The 20,052-nt window shown below is 36.5% G+C and overlaps 1 protein-coding gene across 2 annotated transcripts in view; it reads right to left on the reverse strand.

Annotated features, from left to right (window-relative positions):
• TPP2 (tripeptidyl peptidase 2) overlaps positions 1-20,052 on the reverse strand; it is a 52,507-nt gene that overhangs the window by 5,945 nt on the left and 26,510 nt on the right. The window contains exons 19-28 of one of the 2 annotated variants that reach the window (XM_064712038.1): positions 19,832-19,932; positions 17,785-17,881; positions 17,359-17,496; positions 15,839-16,083; positions 15,560-15,638; positions 13,655-13,693; positions 7,028-7,179; positions 6,833-6,929; positions 5,840-5,970; positions 4,362-4,569 (exon numbers count right to left, since the gene is read on the reverse strand). In XM_064712038.1, the coding sequence (XP_064568108.1) occupies positions 4,362-4,569; positions 5,840-5,970; positions 6,833-6,929; positions 7,028-7,179; positions 13,655-13,693; positions 15,560-15,638; positions 15,839-16,083; positions 17,359-17,496; positions 17,785-17,881; positions 19,832-19,932 (1,287 nt within the window). The remainder of the gene's footprint in view (positions 1-4,361; positions 4,570-5,839; positions 5,971-6,832; positions 6,930-7,027; positions 7,180-13,654; positions 13,694-15,559; positions 15,639-15,838; positions 16,084-17,358; positions 17,497-17,784; positions 17,882-19,831; positions 19,933-20,052) is intronic. The other variant, XM_064712047.1, reaches the window with a different exon arrangement.

Below are 20,052 nucleotides of genomic sequence, written 5' to 3' on the forward strand. Positions count from 1 at the left end.
AAAGGAGAAAAAGGTTCTTTGCTAAACCAAAAGGTTTAAAGCAATGCTCCAAGAGCTCCTGACATAAGACAGTAATTTCTGTCTTAGTGTTCGGAAAAAAAAACCCCAATCAACTGCATACAAGTTCAGCAAAACTACTTAAAATTCATTAGTACTTCAGAAGTTATGAACAATGCATAAATTGCTTTAAAATCAGAATTTGTTTACAAACAAAAGATGTTAGATAAGAAATAATACTTTACAACTTGTACTTATATTGGCCAAATTAAGCCTTATAAATAAAATACTGCAAGCTTTATAAGATCACAGAAGTAAAGGTTAGGATTCCGTGATATGTGTAAGGAAAATGTAAACTGGAATGCTATTAAGATAGAACACAGAAAACAGCTGCTATCTGAATGAATAAAACCATCAAATAAACCTATTTGTAGTATCCATAACCAAATTGTTAGATGAAAGAATAGTAATGACTTCAAAGTATTTGATATTACTTCAGAACTATATAATGCAATAATAAATTATATAATAAATATAATGAAGGCCAGCTTTTGCACAAAAGCAATTTGGGCCAGAAATTGTACAAAGAACAATAAAAGGGCATTGAGAAAAGGCAATGCATACTTCTAGGACACTGGGGGAAAAGAATCACTGTTAAGATACTTTATTCCCCAAGCTAATGGCCTGGAATACTACATGTGCTAGGAGCCAGACCCATGAAAGTGTTTGGATGTTCACCTCCTAACAGCCATTGGCTATAAAGATGTGTATTTAGGACAGTAAAATCCTGAAATTATCTTTCTGAAGACATTTTTGGGGCTGAAGACACTCTCAAATAAAGTATGTTTGAATCCAGAAATACTAAAATGCCCAGTGAAACTTTTCTAGTATCCTAATGTTGTTACTCTATGGAAACAGACTTGTATCATCAATTAATTAATCATTTAAAGAGCTGATGAAAATATACCTACATTTACCTATAGTTAAAATATTAGGTTAAACAATACAATTTCTAGGTAATATATTCCAGCTATTTATAGGAACACTGAAATTGTAATGTTTACAGTTCCCAACAAACAAGCTTTTTCAGGTTCATATACATCTATAGTAATAAACCAGGCTTTCTTAGCTAAGTTTGTTGATTTTTCTGTGCTCTGTTAACTGCACTATTATGAATAAAAACTACATTAATATTAAAAAAATTACTCATTTTATGGAAGCAAGGGGAGTTAAGGAATCGAATATCCAGCAACACATTTTTGGCAGCGTCTGAATAAAATCAGCTGGAAGAGAAAGCTGCATCTGACAATACAAACAGTATCAGGAAAAACAATCCAGGTTAAAGATGTTTAAAAGATAAGATGGAAAGGTATGCGCCTTTTACTTGTTTTTAAACTCATTTTTAAGTGTGACTTTGCTTTTCTCCCACGGCTAATAAAGGTTGAGGGGCATTACATTCTAGTTATTGGTCATTCCCAATAACAAATACACAACATTCTACTACTCTCCTGTAGCAGTTGTGTTTAAAATTGAGGATTTTAGCCTACAAAATTTAAAGCTGTGTTCTAGGAAAATAAACTAAAGTGCTATCATAAACAAGTTTGCATAATCTATCAAACACTTGCTGCATAAAGTGGTCTTAACTAGAGTTTATTTGAAATGCTTTTGTGTACACAGGGGACATAAATATTTTCTTTAGTGTTTAGTTCAAAATGAACCTTTAGATAATAGCTGAAAGTATGAACAAATGCACTATCAAAATTAAGGTTACTTCCCTACATACTTGCTATAGTATGGTGACAAGCAGGTTACTTCAGTGACAAACAGACAATTCAAAGGAACTACCAAATGCCCTTTGCTGCCCAGGTGCTACATCTGCAGAGGAGAGATGAAACAAGGGACAGTACTTTATTTACTAGAAGGTGAGAAGAAACACACAGAGAAGTGATGATGCTCCTGATTCCACTTTAGAAACAACCTGAAAGAAAGCATGGTCTCTCTTGGTTTTCAAAAATTTCCTTAGCCATTTAATTACTGACGGCTGCATGAACTTTATAGGAAGCTTATAACTAAACTCATTTAGAGCAATGCTTCTATGTTAAGTCATATATATATATAAAAAATTGAATGATCAGTGCAGTACTTAAATGCCTGATTTCCATCCTTTCTCACCCAGATGTTCCATCCTTTGAGTGCCAGTATTACAGAGACATATCTACATAAAAGAAGAGCTCCACATTTTCATCTCCAACACACTGCTTCAAAATAAGCTGGCTGTCTCTTGACAACTCTCCTTTGAAGGACATTCACACATAGTCTATCCCCTATATTTGACTTGGCTGCTCCACTTTCAATCTGTGCTGGTTTAGGATAGGCTAATTAATTTTCTTGACAGTAGCTGGTATGGGGCTTTGTTTTTTATTTGTGCTGCAAAGTGTTGATAACTGAGAAATGTCTTAGCTGTTGCTGAGCAGCGCTTGCAGAGTCCAGATTTTTCTGCATTTCATCCCACTGCACCAGTGAGCAGGCCGGTTGGTGCACAAGGAGTTGGGAGCAGATACAGCCAGGACAGCTGACCCCAACTGACCACAGAGATATCCCACACCGTGTGGCCCCACACTCAGCATATAAAGCTGGGTAAAAAGGAGAAAGGGGAGAGTTCTACAGTAATGGTGTTTGTCTTCCCAAATCATGGCTGCATACGATGAAGCCTGGCTTTCCTGGAGATGGCTGAACACCTGCCAGCTCATGGGAAGTGGTGAATGAAATCCTTGTTTAGTTTTGCTTGTGTGGAAGGCTTTTGTTTTACCAACTGTTTTTGCACCCTACAAGTAGCTCTGTAGGTCTCATAACAGTCAATCAGTTTAGATTTCAATTTGAGTAATAAAACTCAAAAAAATAGGAAAAAGAAGACAAATATACTACATAAATAGGATGGAAGTTATTTCCATATGAAATACTACGAAAATCTAGAGGAGTTGTGATCTTTTAGTACCAATTTAACAATACAGAAGAATCAATTTTCAGAGCAAAACTGAAGTATACACTTTCACGAATCCCTGGATAAGACAGTCAAAGAGAGGTTCCTAATCCATAGAACTCAAATCAGAGTAACTTATTCCACGCTCAAAGCACAGAGCTCAGCAATGCTATCTGTCTTGAAATAAAAGCCAAAGAGGGAAACTCCCAACAAAATGTCTATATTGACATTCTTCCACTGAAATTATTTCCATCAGCTTTAGAAAAATAAAGAGCAGGAGACAGAAATAAACCAGGGGTTACTATGCTGGAGCAAAGTACTGCATTTACAAACAGACAGCAAGAAAATCACGTGCCAAACAATATGATTGAAGCACATCAGTTAATGATTAGAGGAAATATGCTGAAAAGATGTATGTGTACAAGGACATATACATTAAAGTGAGGAGGGTAAGCACCATCAACCTTCCTGACCAGGCCTCCACCTAAAGCACAAGTTCTTACAGGAAGTTTATCTACTGTCAAGGAAGTTAAATGCCTTATTTTGGTTTTTTTCTACTCTTATTAAGTTCTAATTTCTGAAGGTAACTATTTGAAGCACTTTGATAATTTTACACAATTATCAACAAATACCCTGGTCACTCCATCTTCCACTAAAACACAGCCAAATGTGACAGTTAAGTTCAGAAACTAATTAACATCAATAGCTCAAAAGTTAAAAATACAAAGTCATAACCTCTCTAAATTAAAAGCTACATAATTAATCACCTACAATGGATTTTTCTCCCTTCTGGAATTGCTGTCTTGAATGAAGGAGAATAAAAATTCAGGTCTTGGGATCAGGAACTCTAAAATGACAGGGAAGTCTGTGCTAATATATATGTAAGTGTCATTATTTCCAAGGGTTTCTTCCTTTACCTCTACAGACATTACTGACAGCAAAACACAAAACTTCTCTTGTCCATAGTGTGGAAGAGGCTACAGCATGCAGGACTGAACAGGGTGAGGTGCTACGCACTCTGTGTGTACAGCTACAAGAGCGCAGAGGTTAATCGAAAATATTCCCTGGAAAGTACAGAAAGAAGCAATTCAATAAAGAAAGGAAGCAGCTTTTTTGTGGAAATCTGGTACTGTCTTACACCCTTCCCTTAACCTCTACATTCACTTGAACAGAGATGGGCTTACCACGGATTTTACAGGCTTGGCAAAATCTCTGTGGAAAAAGGTCATAAAGGAAGCACAATGCACAGGGGAGACATCATGGCAAAGTAGAAGGGAGGAATGTACAAGGTTGTGCACACAAAGGAAGTGCATAATTCCAGAAGAAACCATCAGAAAACCCAACATGCAAATAAATGAAAAAAAAACCTGCTCTGGTCTCTTACCTTGCTGTCAGAAAGATCAGTCCATTTTGTTGTTTCCCAGAATGTCTCTGTCAAAGCTTCTGAGCAGCTTTCATGATCCTCATCTTTGCCTTCTGCATCACTGGAAGCAGCCCCTTCTTGGGTCTGCAGATGAAGAAGTTGGTCAGCCAGCGCACTTCCCTTTCGACAAAGTGCATCCACTAAAGTACTCTTCTGTTTTTCCATTTCACTAGGGAGGAAAAAAACAGTATGAAAAACATTTAGAATCTTTTGTAGATGCAGCCTTAAGAACAGAAACAGTACTGACTCAGTTTAAGCTAAAAAAGTTTACAGTCATTAGTACATACAAGGCTATTTACTATAAATTAAACTGACCATATAAGATTACCCAAAGACACTACGCATTAAACATACTCAATCATTCTTCTAAGTATGAAATGCCTTAAATGACTTAAGGCAAGGGCAACTCAGGATTCCAAAAGTAAGTCAGCATCTAGAAATACAACTTTATAGTTCCTGGCATTATAAACAGAGAGTCGAATCCACCACTAACATAAGCAGATATAATTCTGCTGACTTCAAAGGAATTGCATCCATTTAAAGCACCATTGAATTTGGTGTTCAATTTCAGATGTTATATTCAAAACACATGACCTAATGGATCAACTTACCAAGAAATGTTTAGAATTAAGTTTATTATGTCAAGGCTTTGCTTTTATATCAGCAATTCTAGAATTACACAAAAATCTGGATTCAGGATAGCTAGAACAGATGGACCAGCTTTACAACTGAAATCTGATATTTTACAGATAATCCACAAAGATGCATCTCCCATTTTAAGGGCCTAATATTCAGAGCTGCTGTTCTGTTACTAAAACAGCCCCATGCTACACACAGCAAAATCCATCACTTATTCTCCAGACTAAGGTGTCACCTTCAAAACACTATCTTCCGAAGGCTATACATGCTAATAGCACAGAGGAACAATCTGAAACTAAAGAACAGTGGGTCTCAAATACTCTGCAGCATGGTCATCACGCTTTTCGCAAACAAAATCTCTTGCAAGCAAGCAGTTACTTCTTTGGCTGATAGAAATTTTTTCTTCAAATACAGATGGGAAAGGTTGCAAAATATAAAGAAAAGGCAAGTGGCATTCAAAACAGATACTTCTACTAATACTCCAGTGGTCCCTCTGAGCTTAGACTAAGCTTGATACAACAATTTAAAATCCCATTTTTCTGATACATTTAAATCCTGCAAGAATCCTTGTTCATTTTATTGAATAAATAAAAAAATGGACATTTCAGTGTCCCTGCATTCTGGAAATATAATAAGAGAACACAACAATTGTGTCATCATATTTTAAATTGTGTGTGTGCCACAAAAAAAATTATACAAGTTATCAAGAAAAGTTGCAGTTATTCCATTTCTTACATGCAGAGACAAAGTACATAGACTACAGAAATAGGATGCAGGAAAATTATTTACTGGGTAGGTACTTTTTTATAGTAGTTGCATCAGGCCTGGGATCGGTCTTCATGGCAAAATATACTGCTAATGCTGTTTGATCAATATGAGAGATTACTGTATTTGCAGCTTCAATGATTTCATCAAGTCTTTTCATTCGCTCCTAAAAGAAGAATATAAAGATGTTCAGCACCATAAAATTGCTTCATTGTTGATTCTACTAAAATTAGGGTGATTGCAAAGCTATGCAAAAATAACATTTGATCATTCAATATGTTCCTTTCTCCATTTCGTTCAAATTTTGCTTAAAACACCCTAGAAAGTCTTCAAGATTTCCTACATACTTAGTCTATTTCACTGAAAACAAACTGTGAAATATGGTTGGAGGTTGGAATGTACAAAATGCAAAGTTTGCAGAAAGAAAATCTCCTTCCAGTACAAAGAGTACTTTTGTAAAATGTAGCAGTTGCTCAATTCAGAAATAAATACAGAATCAGAATGAAATGAAAAGAAAAATATTCAAGCTAGTGGCATATGCACAAAGGTGCATATTGTTTGTTTTCAAGATAACAAAACAACATGCAGACTTCTGTTGACAGCTTGCATTTCTGAGGACAGTAATGGAAACTAGATTTAGCTCTGTCACTTTAGGGGGTTACTGTCCTCAGCTGAGTCATGCTGCTAGGAGAGATTACCAGAGCAGAAGAGAAACAGAATAGGATGTGTGTTTGTCTCAGTAGGCACCATTCAGAATAAAACTGTTGTAGACTACATAATTACGAAAACTTAAAATGTGTTTAACTGAACAAGGCATAACTTGATGAGCAAACACAGTTTGGTTAGGCATAGTTTTTTTTATTCTGCCATGGAATTAAGTAAATCACAGTCAAGGGAGGTACCTGTCACTCTAATTAGAAATTTCTGCATTTTGATGCTGCATACAGTCACTTCAAGTTCAAATGTGCACAAAGGAAGAGTTGTTAGGGTGTATTGAGACAAATCAAGCTTAACAAGTGCTAAATAACCTTTTCAGAATCCAGCTGATGAAGTCTTGCAACATACAGAGGAAGATGATTAGGAAATGCTTCTTTCAACTCACTATACATGTCAGCGGTATCCAGCCTACAAGAGAGTAGGATATAGCATTAAAGTACAGATTCAGAGTATTTTTGTGAACTTCAACCTGCTTTAAGCTTGCGTAGTAATGACAGCAGACATACTTGGTCATCCACTGTATTTTTAGGTCTCTTAAAGCTTCAGCAAATTCTTCTTTTGCATCTTTTTCTTTTTCCTGTTCTTTTTCTTTCTCTTTGCTGCCATTTTTACTCTTTGATGGTGATGGTATCAGATGATAATGAACAGTAAGGACATCCTGGAGGTGGGAAAAGAGACACGTACTCAGAGGGATACAGTACACTTTTTTTGATGTCATATGAAAGCTAAATCATAGCCAGCAACTACTCTGAACTACACATACAGTGAGTAAGGGTTCTGAGAGCAAAGATATTAGACAGTAAAAATTCAGGAATTGCTTTAAGTTTTTATTCTAAGCAATACAAGGATGTAAATATTAAAACAGCACACTAGGTGTAAGAAGATAAAGCCTAAAATTTAGCTAATTTGACACTTTTACATTCACATAATTTTACATAATATTAGTTAGGGAATAAGGTAAGTAGTTTTCTGTTTGTTTGTTGATAAAAAAGCAAATAACTTGATTAAAGGGATAAGGGAAAAAGACAGAGATCCTATCCTACAAATCTGGCCATAAACAAATTAATAAAGATGGCTGAATTCTAAAATATAGTACCACTGTAGGATAAACATGAAACATGTCACACGATATGTTTATTGCTCCCAAGAGACTATTTCTTCCACGTGCATACTGAATTAGCTGATGCATCCAAAGTCAACTGATTTCCAGTTTGCTGCTGCAGACTTTCCAGTTTCACCTATATCTCAGTTCTAATTAAGTAGATACAATAGCAAGATTTTTTTTAACCCTTATATGATAGCACAGAAATATGACTATAGTTTGAGTTCATGCTACACTAGTCAATAACCACCATGAGAAAACCAATTACAGATATTTAAAAGGAAAATCCTAACTCAGACCATGTTCTTGAAGTTATTTCCTGACAATTTACATATAAGGTAGCATTAGATTCTATCCACTGCTTCTAAAACATCAAACTGCTGGGTGAGGCCATTTGTTCGTTTTGGTTTTAATGTTGCAATCTTTACACAAGCCTTGCCCTGAACAGCAAGGGCACATGTCCCATTACTTTACATACAGGATACTTCACAGAGAAGATCACATAAGTTTAAATCCTCCAGATATCACTACTCTGTTGCAACATGGTGCAAAATATTGAGCTGCAAGCTCAGTTACTGTGGCAATTTAATTATTCTTACCAACATTCCAGAATATATTTGTGGGAATGCTTCCCATAAACCAGGTCAGTGTTGTGTAGTAAAATGAACCCTTGTGTACAAAATGGAGTTAAAGTTACTGAAATAGCAAATAAAATGGTGACAGAATTGGATTTCAACACTACACTTCTGAAACATTAAAAAAACATGCTGCAGGAAAATTTTATTTGAACTTCAAGTTCAAACAGACCAGCATCCTGCTGTAGGTTACTGAACACAATATTGGTAAAAGTGACTTTAATATTCCCTTAAAAAAAATTTCCAGCTACTTAATATGAAATCACAGAATCACAACATGGACATTCAAATAATTTTTTTCTGAAAACTACTTCAGATAACTAATCTGCATTAAGGAACTATCCTGCACACATGCATTGCAAGTATGAAGTGAACAACCAGTGAATACACCTAAATGAGCCTCCAGTAAGACCTAGGCCAGAGCATAACGTAACAGGTAATGGAAGTAAGTACGTACAGAAAAAGGTCAGGAACATGGTGTGGGGTTCACTAAGGTAATTAGAACAGTAGAAAGCAACAATGTAGTTCACTAAAGCAAACAAAACATTTTAAGAAGTCTAAGAAGCAAGTTCAGCACAAAAATCTTAATTTACAATATCTTCTAAAAGATGTCCTCTATCGAGACTAGTATTTTCCTGAGAAAGAAACCTGTCTAAGAAATATTCTTCCAAGAGTTAAGACTTCCTTTTTGAAAGTCAATTTTCATTTCACTTGGCAGCATATTTTTGAAATTATATTCGTAGATGACCTCTGCATTCTCAAGCCTTGTCTATATGAGAAAGCTCTACAACTCTGGTTTGTTTCAAACTAAATGTAATTGGACTAACAAAATCTCACTTACATGGATGAACACTTGCATTTTGAGAAACTAACCCTGTGTAGCTAAACCACCAACAGTAAAAAGTCATCTCCCTGTTTTATCACATAGGTACTTTTGGTCTCATGAGGTTCTGCAAGCCTTACAAGCTATGTCCACTGAAAGGAAAACAATGAGCTTCAGACCCAGGCACCGTCCTCTCAGAAGAGCTTACAGAACAGACTTCACTAAAGACCTCAAAATTATTTCATTGGATAAATAAAGTTTAGGTTATTATCACATTTAACTAACAGGGCATTAAGAGGGACTGAAGGCTTAATTATTTTATCTGCAAACACTAGGATCATTTATAACACTTGGCAACTCCCTAGGTACAGAAGATCTCAGAATGGCACTGTCATTGCCATTACAGAGACATTCATCATTAGAGACTAAGGAGAATAAAGGCAGCTTTTCACAAATCAACAGTCCAATCTGTTTTCTTATTTGAATTTCTCTCTGACAGGAACAGAATTCCTAGAGTAGTGTACTGGATTTCAATTTATATATACCTATCAAAAGATAGAGAGCTATAGACAGAGAAAGACAGCAAGTGAGCCTATTATCCACTGAAAAAATTTAGGGAAACTTTCAAATTTATCCACTAAAAAGATATGCAGCATTGAGAAATTGTGATGCATACAGGATACACATTTCGGTCAGTGTACTCTGTGGAGCCTCATAATCCTCACTGGGGGTTAACTTTTAACTGAACTACAAATTACACACATAAACAAGCACAGTGCCATCAAAACACTCACCTCTTAAAGAGCTTAATTAACAGTTAATTTGGCTTCAAGATTTCAATTTAGATTTCTGTCTGGTGTTTTACCACCTAGTACATTATATGTAAAATACATACAAAACTATGGTTATTTGTACTTCAAAGCTTTCATAGCAAAGCTAACCACAGGAAAAAAAGCTCCCTCTAGGAACACATCCCAGGTCTCATTTTCCATTAATAAGTATCTTCAAATTAATGCCTATTTGCACATACAGATGAATATATATATGGAATCTGAATCCGTTTTAAGATTCATACAATTTGTGCAGCGTTCCTTATTTTTATGGCAACTCTCATTTAGTGGAAAATTAATAAAGCTTCTTGGAGTCACCAAGCAGGCTTACACAAAATTTTATCAGACACACACTTAATCCTATTTTTGAATGCCTCATGGTTAAACAGGGATAGTATCTTAATGCTCAAAGAAGTCACCCTTTTATCTGACTTCACAGTGGTATTTATTAATCTTCCACTAGTACTTATCAATATTTTCATAATACATTTCTTGCTTTAAACTGGAAGAAAGGATAGCAGAAAAGGGAAAATGGTGTAGAAACTTTCATACCCTTGGCTAATTGTTACATACTGGTGTTCAAAAGCTGCATTATGAAAACCAACAAAAAGTCATTCTTACAGACTGAAAAAGTCAATTATATGCTTTTCATTCTAAGTTTGTTCTGGACAAAGCTTGGAGACAAGGAGAAAAAGTAATGAGATTGTAACTGTGTTACAAATGAAAACAAAAGACACCTGTTTATTATGTGGCAAGAGCCCCTTGACATTTTTGTACAGTATAAAAGAATTAACTATCTTTGGAAACCTAGGATATTTCCTGGCATAACTACAAACTGCTTTTATGCAAAACTGAGATGCAGCGAGGTGGATTGAAACCTGCTGAACATCTGGGCCCAGAGGTTGGTCAGTGACACAAAGCTGGAGGTCAGTAACTAATTTTGTGCCCTAGGGGTCAATTTTGGATTGAACCCTGTCTGATGTCATCATTAGTTACCTGGACGATGGAGGCAGAAGGCATCCTCAGCACATTTGCTAGTGACACCAAAGTGGGAGGAGTGGCTGAGATGCCAGGGAGTCTGCTGCCATCCAGAGGGACCTCAAAAGGCTGCAGAAATGGGCCCAACAGGAGCCTCATGAAATTCAACAAAGATAATTGCAAGAACTGGAAAAGAATAAATCCAGGCATACTACATGTTGGGGGCCATCCAGTAGGAAAGCAGCTTGGCATCCTAGTGGACACCAGGTTGAACATGAATCAGCAGTGGGACCTTGTGGCAAAGAGGGCTGCTAATCTTACAAGAGGGCCTGGTCCTATCTTTGAAAAATATGAAATATCTACACATATTTTTTTGACTGACTGCACCACTGCAGAAATATATAAACAAGTTTTCTGTGCTGGAAAACATCTTAACTGCATGTAAATCTATGACAGGGCAGGGTAAATATCAAAATTTTTAAACTAGGAAGGCCTTTGAGTTGCATTCTCAGCAAAATGCATTAATTATTGGAGCTCTTACAGAGCAATGCCCTGAACTACACTGTGCTTTATTTCCCAGAATATGCCGAGTTGAAAGGGGCCAAAGGATTGTCAAGTCCAGCTTCTAGCCCTGCACAGCACCATCCCTTGAACTTTGTCGGGTTGATGCTGTGACTTCTCTGGGGAGCCTGTTCCAATGTCCAACCACCCTGTGGATGAAGAACCTTCTTCTATTATCCAACCTAAACCTCCCCTGACACAACTTCAGGACACTTCAAGTCCCATCACTGGTCACCAAAGAGAAGAGACCAGTGCCAGTGGCCTCACTTCCCCTCATAAGGAAGATGCAGACTGGAATGAGGTCTCCTTTCAGTCTCCTCCAGGCTGAACAGACCAAGTGACCTCAGCCACTCCTCATACAGCTTCCCCTCAAGGCCCTTCACAATCTTCGTTACCCTCCTCTGGCCACTCTCTAATAGTTTAAAATCTTTCTGATATTGTGGCAAATACTGCACAGAATATTCAAGGTGAGGCCACCCCAGAGCAGAGCAGAGCAGGACAATCCCCCTGGTGCTGCTGTGCTTGATGCCCCCCGGAACATGCTTTGGCCCTCCTGGCTGCCAGGCCACTGCTGACTCACGTTCAACTTCCCGTCAACAAGGACCCCCGGGTCCCTTTCCATGGCACTGCTTTCCAGCCCCTCATTCCCAGTCTGTACCGTACATCCAGGGTTGGCCCAGCCCAGGTGCAGAATCCAGCACTTCCCCTTGCTGATTTTCATGTGGGCTGCCATTGCCCAGCCCCAGATTTTGTCAAGGTCTCTCTGCAGGGCCTCCCTGCCTTTAACAGCTCCTCCCAATTTAGCATTGTCTGCGGACTTGCTGAGTATCCCTTCCAGTCCTGTGTACAACTCATTATGAAGACGCTGAAGAGCACAGGGCTGAAGATGGAGCCCTGAAGAAATCCACTAGTTTAGCTGCTGCTAGTACACTGATGAGTAACAGATGGAAATAACAAGAAGGACCGCTTTCATTTTGGCTTGGGTGGTTTTAGGGCTCAGATCTAAAAACAAATCTCTGTTCCAGAACCAAAGAAGAAAAAAAAAAAAAAACCAACAACCCCCCCCCCCCAAAACCCACAAACTCTGTAATCTGTTTAATAAGTTTTGTAATTCAAATTGTATTATTATTATTATAGTTTAATGCCCTTATTAGAGATTCACTTAGTGAAAATCTTATACCCTATTTACCAGGAAGTCATGCATTCACATGGGATTTTAAATTATCTTTCTGAAAGCAATCTGCGTGATTTTCAGGTATGAAAATAAAACTCAGCAACATACATTAAAATCCTTCTTGGAAAGCCTAATCTCATTCCTTCAAGGTTATTACACCAAGATGAGAGTAAGTTAGCAGGTTCAGGTTCCAGTTTACTATTCACAGAATAACGGAGTATGACTATAAACTACATTATTCACAGTTCTCAACAGGAATCCTGGCTAATCTGCATGTCACTCCAGAACAAAGTACCTTGAAATCAACAGAAAGTAAATACCTTTACAACTTAAGAACAAGAAAAAACCCAGTAACCTTATGTAGGTAATTTAGTGAAATATATTTTTGCATTTTTTAAACAAACTGGTTTATGCTGACTGCTGGTAAAATATTGTATTATCTGGCGTGACAATACAAGAAAGAACAATACTAAACACTGTTACACTAAAAGTCAACCCCTCCCTAAACGATCTGATACATGTTCCAAAATTTATTCTGTGACTACTACTACCTGCTACGTGACTGCATAAACTCTAGCTTCCTTGTATGTTTTTTATGACTGTAAAGAAGACAACTATCAATTTAGTAGACTGGGAATACAGTTAGATATTCAATTATTCAATTTGAAGTTCATATTTGATTCTCAATCTGCAGACAGAATAGGCAGAAACACTCACCACAAAAAATCTTGACCACAAACACTGAACATTCCTGAGTATTTAAGAACAAGAAAAATTGCAGATCACTAACAGCACATGCATTTTTACAGCACTTATGGCAGAAGTATACAGATGCTCACGTGCCTCTCAGCTATGTGTTACAGTAGTGTTTTATCATTCTACCAGTAAACATAAGGTGCTGAAGTAAATAACTGAGGTCTAAGCAGGTAGATGAAGGAGACAAATTAAAAACCAAGACTGGTAGACAAATTCTTTAAGTCATATGCAAAAAGAATTCAGTATATCTTTTTCAAAAACTAACATTCAGTACCTTTTTAAATTTTCCTTGTCGTTTTGCTGCAGACTGCCCCTGGGAGTTAGAATAACATACTGTAAGAAAACATGCACACACCACACAGGATGGAGACACCTTCTCTGTACAATTACAGTTATACTTCCAACCTACAGATTTCCAACTTTTAGAGATTCACATGTATGATCAAACATGCTCTTAAAGCATGCTCTTTCAGGTTTTTATAACCAATAAACCAATGCATCACTGTATATACGATCCATTACTCCTGCAATATAAGCAAGTGTTGTTAACCACTTAGCTTCAATAAATAAATTACAGAAATTCAGCCTCAAAATTTTAGATTTTTGACTGTTCAGTGGCATTGCTCTCTTTCATAGTAAATACAGACAAATTAAGATACATGTTCCCTTACCTTGCATCCACTCACTGACTTAGAGACAACTTTGCTGCCTAGTCCTCCTTTTTTGTCTCCTGGTACATATTGAGGTTCACTAAAGGCAGCAGAAAGTATCAATTGCTATTTGATACCATCCTTTTTCCATTGAAACATGACCATAACAATAATGCCTTTGGCTATGACATGAGGAACACCTCAGCTGGAATTTCTTCATGTGTAAGGTCTTAAGTATTCTCTATCATATGAAATTTGACAGGCTGTATCTACCTACCTCCTGCTTCCTGTCCCAGAAACCACTGTATATAGCCATTTAGTCTGGTTTTAAAATAAAATATGCAATATTGCAACCAATAGTTCAAGGAAGTGCACAATTCTAGCTAGGGAAACTAAATTATCATGGATTTCATAGAAGCACACTTGCAACCTCGCAGGTACCACAAAGAAATATTAAACTAGGTATTTTAGAGCTCCTAGTTACTGGGTTTTTCCTCACTGATAAATAAATTCTCCTAATACGTTATCATCTGCAGTTACATGCAATCTGCCCCAAAAGTACAACCATTTAGATTGAATTGACTAAACTTTTATGCTTAACAATATCTAAAGGTACATGCCAACGTACTCTCAGAAACTTATTTTCTATGAAGACATACCCTCGTTTTATACATGTTGTTCAGCCACATCTAGTGGTATATGCACATAGATCAACTATCACTGAGTACTAACAATCATCAAGATTGACTAAAATTTAGTCTCAGGCTTACCATCTGTTTAAAAAGAGCTAAGGCAATCTTCTAAGCACTGTAGCACCAGATACACAGAAAAGTGACAGTTACTATAATCACTGTTGCATCACAGAGTCATACAAGTTAAAAAACATTTTTCACAGGGTGCTGTGTTATGAGCAAAAAAAATCTTTCATTTTTTTTCTAGCTTCACACACAGAGATCTTATACCATTTTGCTGAAGCATACAATCATACCAGTGGTTGACAACAAGTGTGTAGCAGGTAAGAGAATCTGTTTATGCATTTGAGTCAGCTAAATTCCTATTACTTGGTAACAGTAACATATATGTGTTTAGAAAGCTCATGTTTCTGCTGAATATTGCATGCATGCAACAAAGAGTATTACAGAACCAACATGCACAAAACACTGTATGCATGTATTTTTCATTCAAAAGTTACATTAAGCTAGGGAGTTACATAAGGTCAATTTTAAAGCCTCCACACCAACAAGAAAGCAGTTGCTTCTAGAAATAAAGGATTCTAGAGCAAAATAATTAGAATTCAAAATTCAGAAAATGCAATTAAATTTGAAATTAGAAGATGAAAACAATAATAGAACTACTTAGAAGTTATGCTGACTTTATAATGAAACAACTGCTTCTAAAATGTATTATGTTACCAAACCTAATGCTCTTTAAAGTACTAATCCGATACATTACAGCACTTCCTGGCATGCAATTTGCTTGCTAGAAAAAAAATTCACAAAAAAACCCCGTCATCCATTCCATATACTCACAGCTTTCTTTCCAAGTTCTGTTTTAGACAGAGTAAGACTTCCTGCAAGATAACATCCTGGTCCTGCTCCTTTAGGTATTCTGTTCAAAGAAAGTAAGTTCAGTGTTAAAACCAGGCTCACTAAGGTTCCATGGAAACTCAGTAAAGACACCAAACAGGGAAAGAGCAACATGAGGAATAACCAAGCCTGGACAGGCAGACACAATTAAAGTGTCATTTTAGTGAGGAGCAGAGGCAGCTGCCTAGACACAGATGAGAAAAACAACACTTTGTAACTTACTTGTCATCAGGCAGGGATGTAACAAAGAATGGCTGACTGTGTTTCGGTGGTAATGTCAAACTGTTGGATTTCTTCTTCCCTAAGAGAGCAAGGCTATGGTTTTCATAAATATCTAAGCTCAAGGTACTAGAGAGCCTATGAGAAACAATAAATGGCAGGTCTTTGATGCGATCCAGCTCACTGTTCTGCTCGTGACGAATTTGTAACCGAATAGTGTAATCTCCTTTTTCCAGTTTCACAGAATACTGAAAGAAAGAAGTTCTCATAAATGCCAAGATTCAATATTTTACCATTAATAAAAAATCTTCCAAGCCCCAGAAATAAGACTGTCATGTTTCGAAAGCATTCTTTAATTTTTATCAACCTGACAGGGCAACACATTCTGCACACATTCCAGCAACAGTATGCTAAGTCTCCTTTCTGATACTGCTACACTAAAACAGAAAGCGGCCCCAAGTAGAAAGGAACAACAACTCAGAACTACCCTGCTCCTAGAACATCCCCCTTCCTGGACAGGGAGTGATGCTTCCTGTTGGTATTTCTTGCTGGATTAAATAATTTAGAATTGTTTTAGAATTGTCCTATGATGCACAACACCAGAGATTTACAGCATGATAGTTCACCAGGTCTAAATACCAAAGCACTAGGGTGATGTTTAGATTTTATATTATCTTGAAAAAATTCAGGTTAAGGAACAGAAGCCTACACAATGCAATTTCTGAAAATAATTTATAAACTGTAAAGCACGTCTATGAACCTATCTTTTGTACAGTTCCAGAATAATCAATCTATCAAAATTACCATTACATTGATGATGTTCAACTGTGATTTTATACTGGTAAAATATAGTTTCAAACAAAAAATTATGAATAATGTTTCTTTTATGACTTTTTTCCTTTTTTAAGTATTTTTTTTATTTCTCCCTACTTCCCCCATGATCCAGGCACACACAGAGTCTGTTAAGGCAGAAAGAGATTCCTGCAGAGGGTAGAGTATCTACAAGTGTTGTGCAAAAAACTTCTCTTTCAAGGATGGCAACGGGAAGCAAACAAAGCTGAAACACTAAAAAGGCTGTTTGAAGATATCAACAGCACAGAGGACAGCATTCATGAATACAGAAGCCCCTGCTCTATCAGCACACAAGTCAGACCTTTGCACCCTGCAATGAAAAGTTTAAGGCATTGTGTTTGTAAAAAAACAAACCAAAGAACAACACAATTTTGAACTCATTTCTTGAAAAGCACCAGACAAAATCACAAGAAATCAGACGTTAACAACTTTTCCTCTTTCTCCTTCAGCAGGAGAGAAAAAAAAAAAAAAGTTCTATTTCATGGATACTTAACTTTTTTGATACAAATACATCATCACTGAACCTTGTATGACTTCTTGTGACTACATAAGAACATTAAAATTATGCATCAGAAAATGTAAAGAGCTAACAGGAGGCCTTGAAGGTAAAAAAAATGAACATTTCAACAGTCTTCAGCAAAAAGAAGGTAAAATAAATACATTATCTGTACCTGGTGTGGATAGGCATCTCCTGAACCCATTTGTCTTTTGTTCTGGTCAAAAATAATCCAGAGTTGACTATCAAATTCAGATTCATACAACAATTCACAAAGAAGTGGACAGCTTGGAGTTACTTCTCCACTCTTAGGCTATTAAAAGAAAGGCAAAAGCATTTAATCTACTACAGAATAAAAAAAGTACAATCCTTATTCAAAAAGGTAACTGTAGCATGTTTCAAACAACAACAGCATGAACTGTAGCATGTTTCAAATAACAGTAGCTTTCAAAGTGGACCAAAAGGAATTTTCACTGTAGGGAGCCTAGAGTGTGACTCCAGACATCCTTTCTGAGAGAAAGCTAGTTAAAATTAAGACTTAATTAAAGAAAACATGATGTGTTTAATAACTTCAAAAAAACCCAACTAATGTAACCCTTACCTGATGGAAGTTATAGGTCAAAATCATCTCATACAGTTGACGATTATTTGGTAAAATATCTCTGGATCCCAAAGGTTTTATTTTTGCACTCACTGGTCTGCAGTTAAACAACAAAAGATTCTCTTGAGAAACATGTATCCTCTATCAAAATTTGTCTTGCTTAAGTAGAAGCATGTTCTGAGATACAACTGAATTCAGCACGTGCCATAATATCTCATATATTGTAACTACCCAAGCAGCATTAATTCCTCTGTTAAAATTAATGTCAGCCTAAAAAACAAAGTTTAGTGATACTACAGACACTGCCCGAAAATAAAAAGGAAAACAATGTAGTAGGCATGTCCAAATGCTCAAAATTAAAGGCCATTAAGTTTAAGAGAAAAAAAAATCAGGTTACATTTCTAGTATCCATGCTGAAATCAATACTTGTCTTCAAAACTGATTAACGGCACTGCAATTAGAAGACAGAACAATTGATAATTCCTTTTTATAGAAGGCTGTGTCTTCAGAGAATGTAAGAAGCCTTAAAGTAATTTGAGTAGTAACACAGAAAAAAGAACACTACAGAGAGTGTATATTAAATCAGACACTTGGGAAAAGCAGTCAAAAGTTCAGGGCAGCCAAGCATTTTAGACCTTAAACATCAAAAAATGTAAACAAAATAATAATGATATAGGAAAAAAAATCTAAGCTTCAGAGATAAAAAATAGCAGAATCAGGGTGGTCTGGCATCATTTAAGTTTACCTTTCATTTATTAAATGAGATAACCTCTAACTACATGATAAGAATTTGTCTCTAAGGTTCTGCCAGCTCTTTCACTGTCCAAGGGTACAGACTAGCCACCCAGTAAGATATGGGGCTGGGTCAGACCACAAGTCTGCTTAACCCAGGTTTCCCAGTCTGGCAGACACTGGATAGACTGCTGACAGAAGTCTTAAGAACTGAGTAATACCACATATGACATGATACGTCTCCCTAACATTCACCCTGCCCCCAAGCATTTGAAACAAGAGACAGAATGAAAAGCCATTCAGTAATTCCCTCTGTCATGACTCATTAGCTCATTCAAGAGATACTATTCCTGCCTTGATTTAAAAACATAAGTATTTATCCATAGTTTACTTAATTGCAGTTCATTTACTGTCAGATGAGGGAGTAAAGAGCACATCCATTTTTCCAACCAAGAATAAGGCAAATATTAAGGCAATGTATTATTACCTCATTTACAGCACATCAAATGGATTATTTCTGAATCTAACATTAGGTGATATGTTCATTAAACTCCCGGCAATTTGAATTAGTCAATTCCAGTTACAAGTACCCAAGAGCACAAGACAGAGCTAAAAGTCTCCACTCACAGGCCCAAATAATGGAAAACTTCAGATTACTGACCACTGTGAAATTACCTCAAAAGTACCACTTTATCCTTCTGAAGGGGGTAGCTTTAATCACTGCTGCACTGTCTAGAAATTTTCCAGCAAAATTCTTTCCCTAAATCAGCATGTGTTAAACTAACAAGGTAAACACAGTTTTCCCCAAAATATCTGCACCAGATTCTACAAAAATAGTTTAAATCAAGCAAGAGAAAGACGATGGTTTTCCCAGGCCAAAATTTGGCAGGATCCCAAGCAGCTGTTTAGGAAAAAAAAAAAAAAAACAAGCCAAAAAAAACCCCAACAAAACAAAATGAAAAAACTAAAACAACAAATAGTACCACATAATAACTCCAATACCTCTAAAAATTTTTTTTCTTTAGATATTAAAGTACCTTTCACATCTAAGTGTCTGGAAGCAGTGGGATATCTTTGTAAATTTTTCTTCTTTCGAATTAGTTTAAGGAAAGTAATTTGTCTTGAAAGTCACCACAAAGAAGAGAATGCTGACGAATTAACTGATGCTGACAAATTAATTGATGCTTCCAAAGCTACTTTGAATTTGACAAGAATATTTTTGTAATCCTGAATTTCACTGCTAATGTGTTACTAGCTTAACTCTACATATGAGCAGTTTTCCCAGTCTCCCAAAACAGTTCCCCAGAAACTCTACCTGAGTGTTTGAACCCAGCTTTTCAGATTTATGCATGGAGCAATATCTTCGTATTTCAACAGGGACTGAACATCAAACCGTACGATGCCTTCTGAAGCGTGCTAGAAGAAGAGTACAGAACAATTATGTTTGTGCACTTACAACAGCAGATAAGGACCATCTATTATGATCCTCAAAAATACAACATAAGCTGTAGTTATTTATACTTTAGCAAATAATAC

Source organism: Zonotrichia leucophrys, chromosome 1 (assembly GCF_028769735.1).
Source record: "Zonotrichia leucophrys gambelii isolate GWCS_2022_RI chromosome 1, RI_Zleu_2.0, whole genome shotgun sequence".
Lineage (NCBI taxonomy): Eukaryota > Metazoa > Chordata > Aves > Passeriformes > Passerellidae > Zonotrichia > Zonotrichia leucophrys.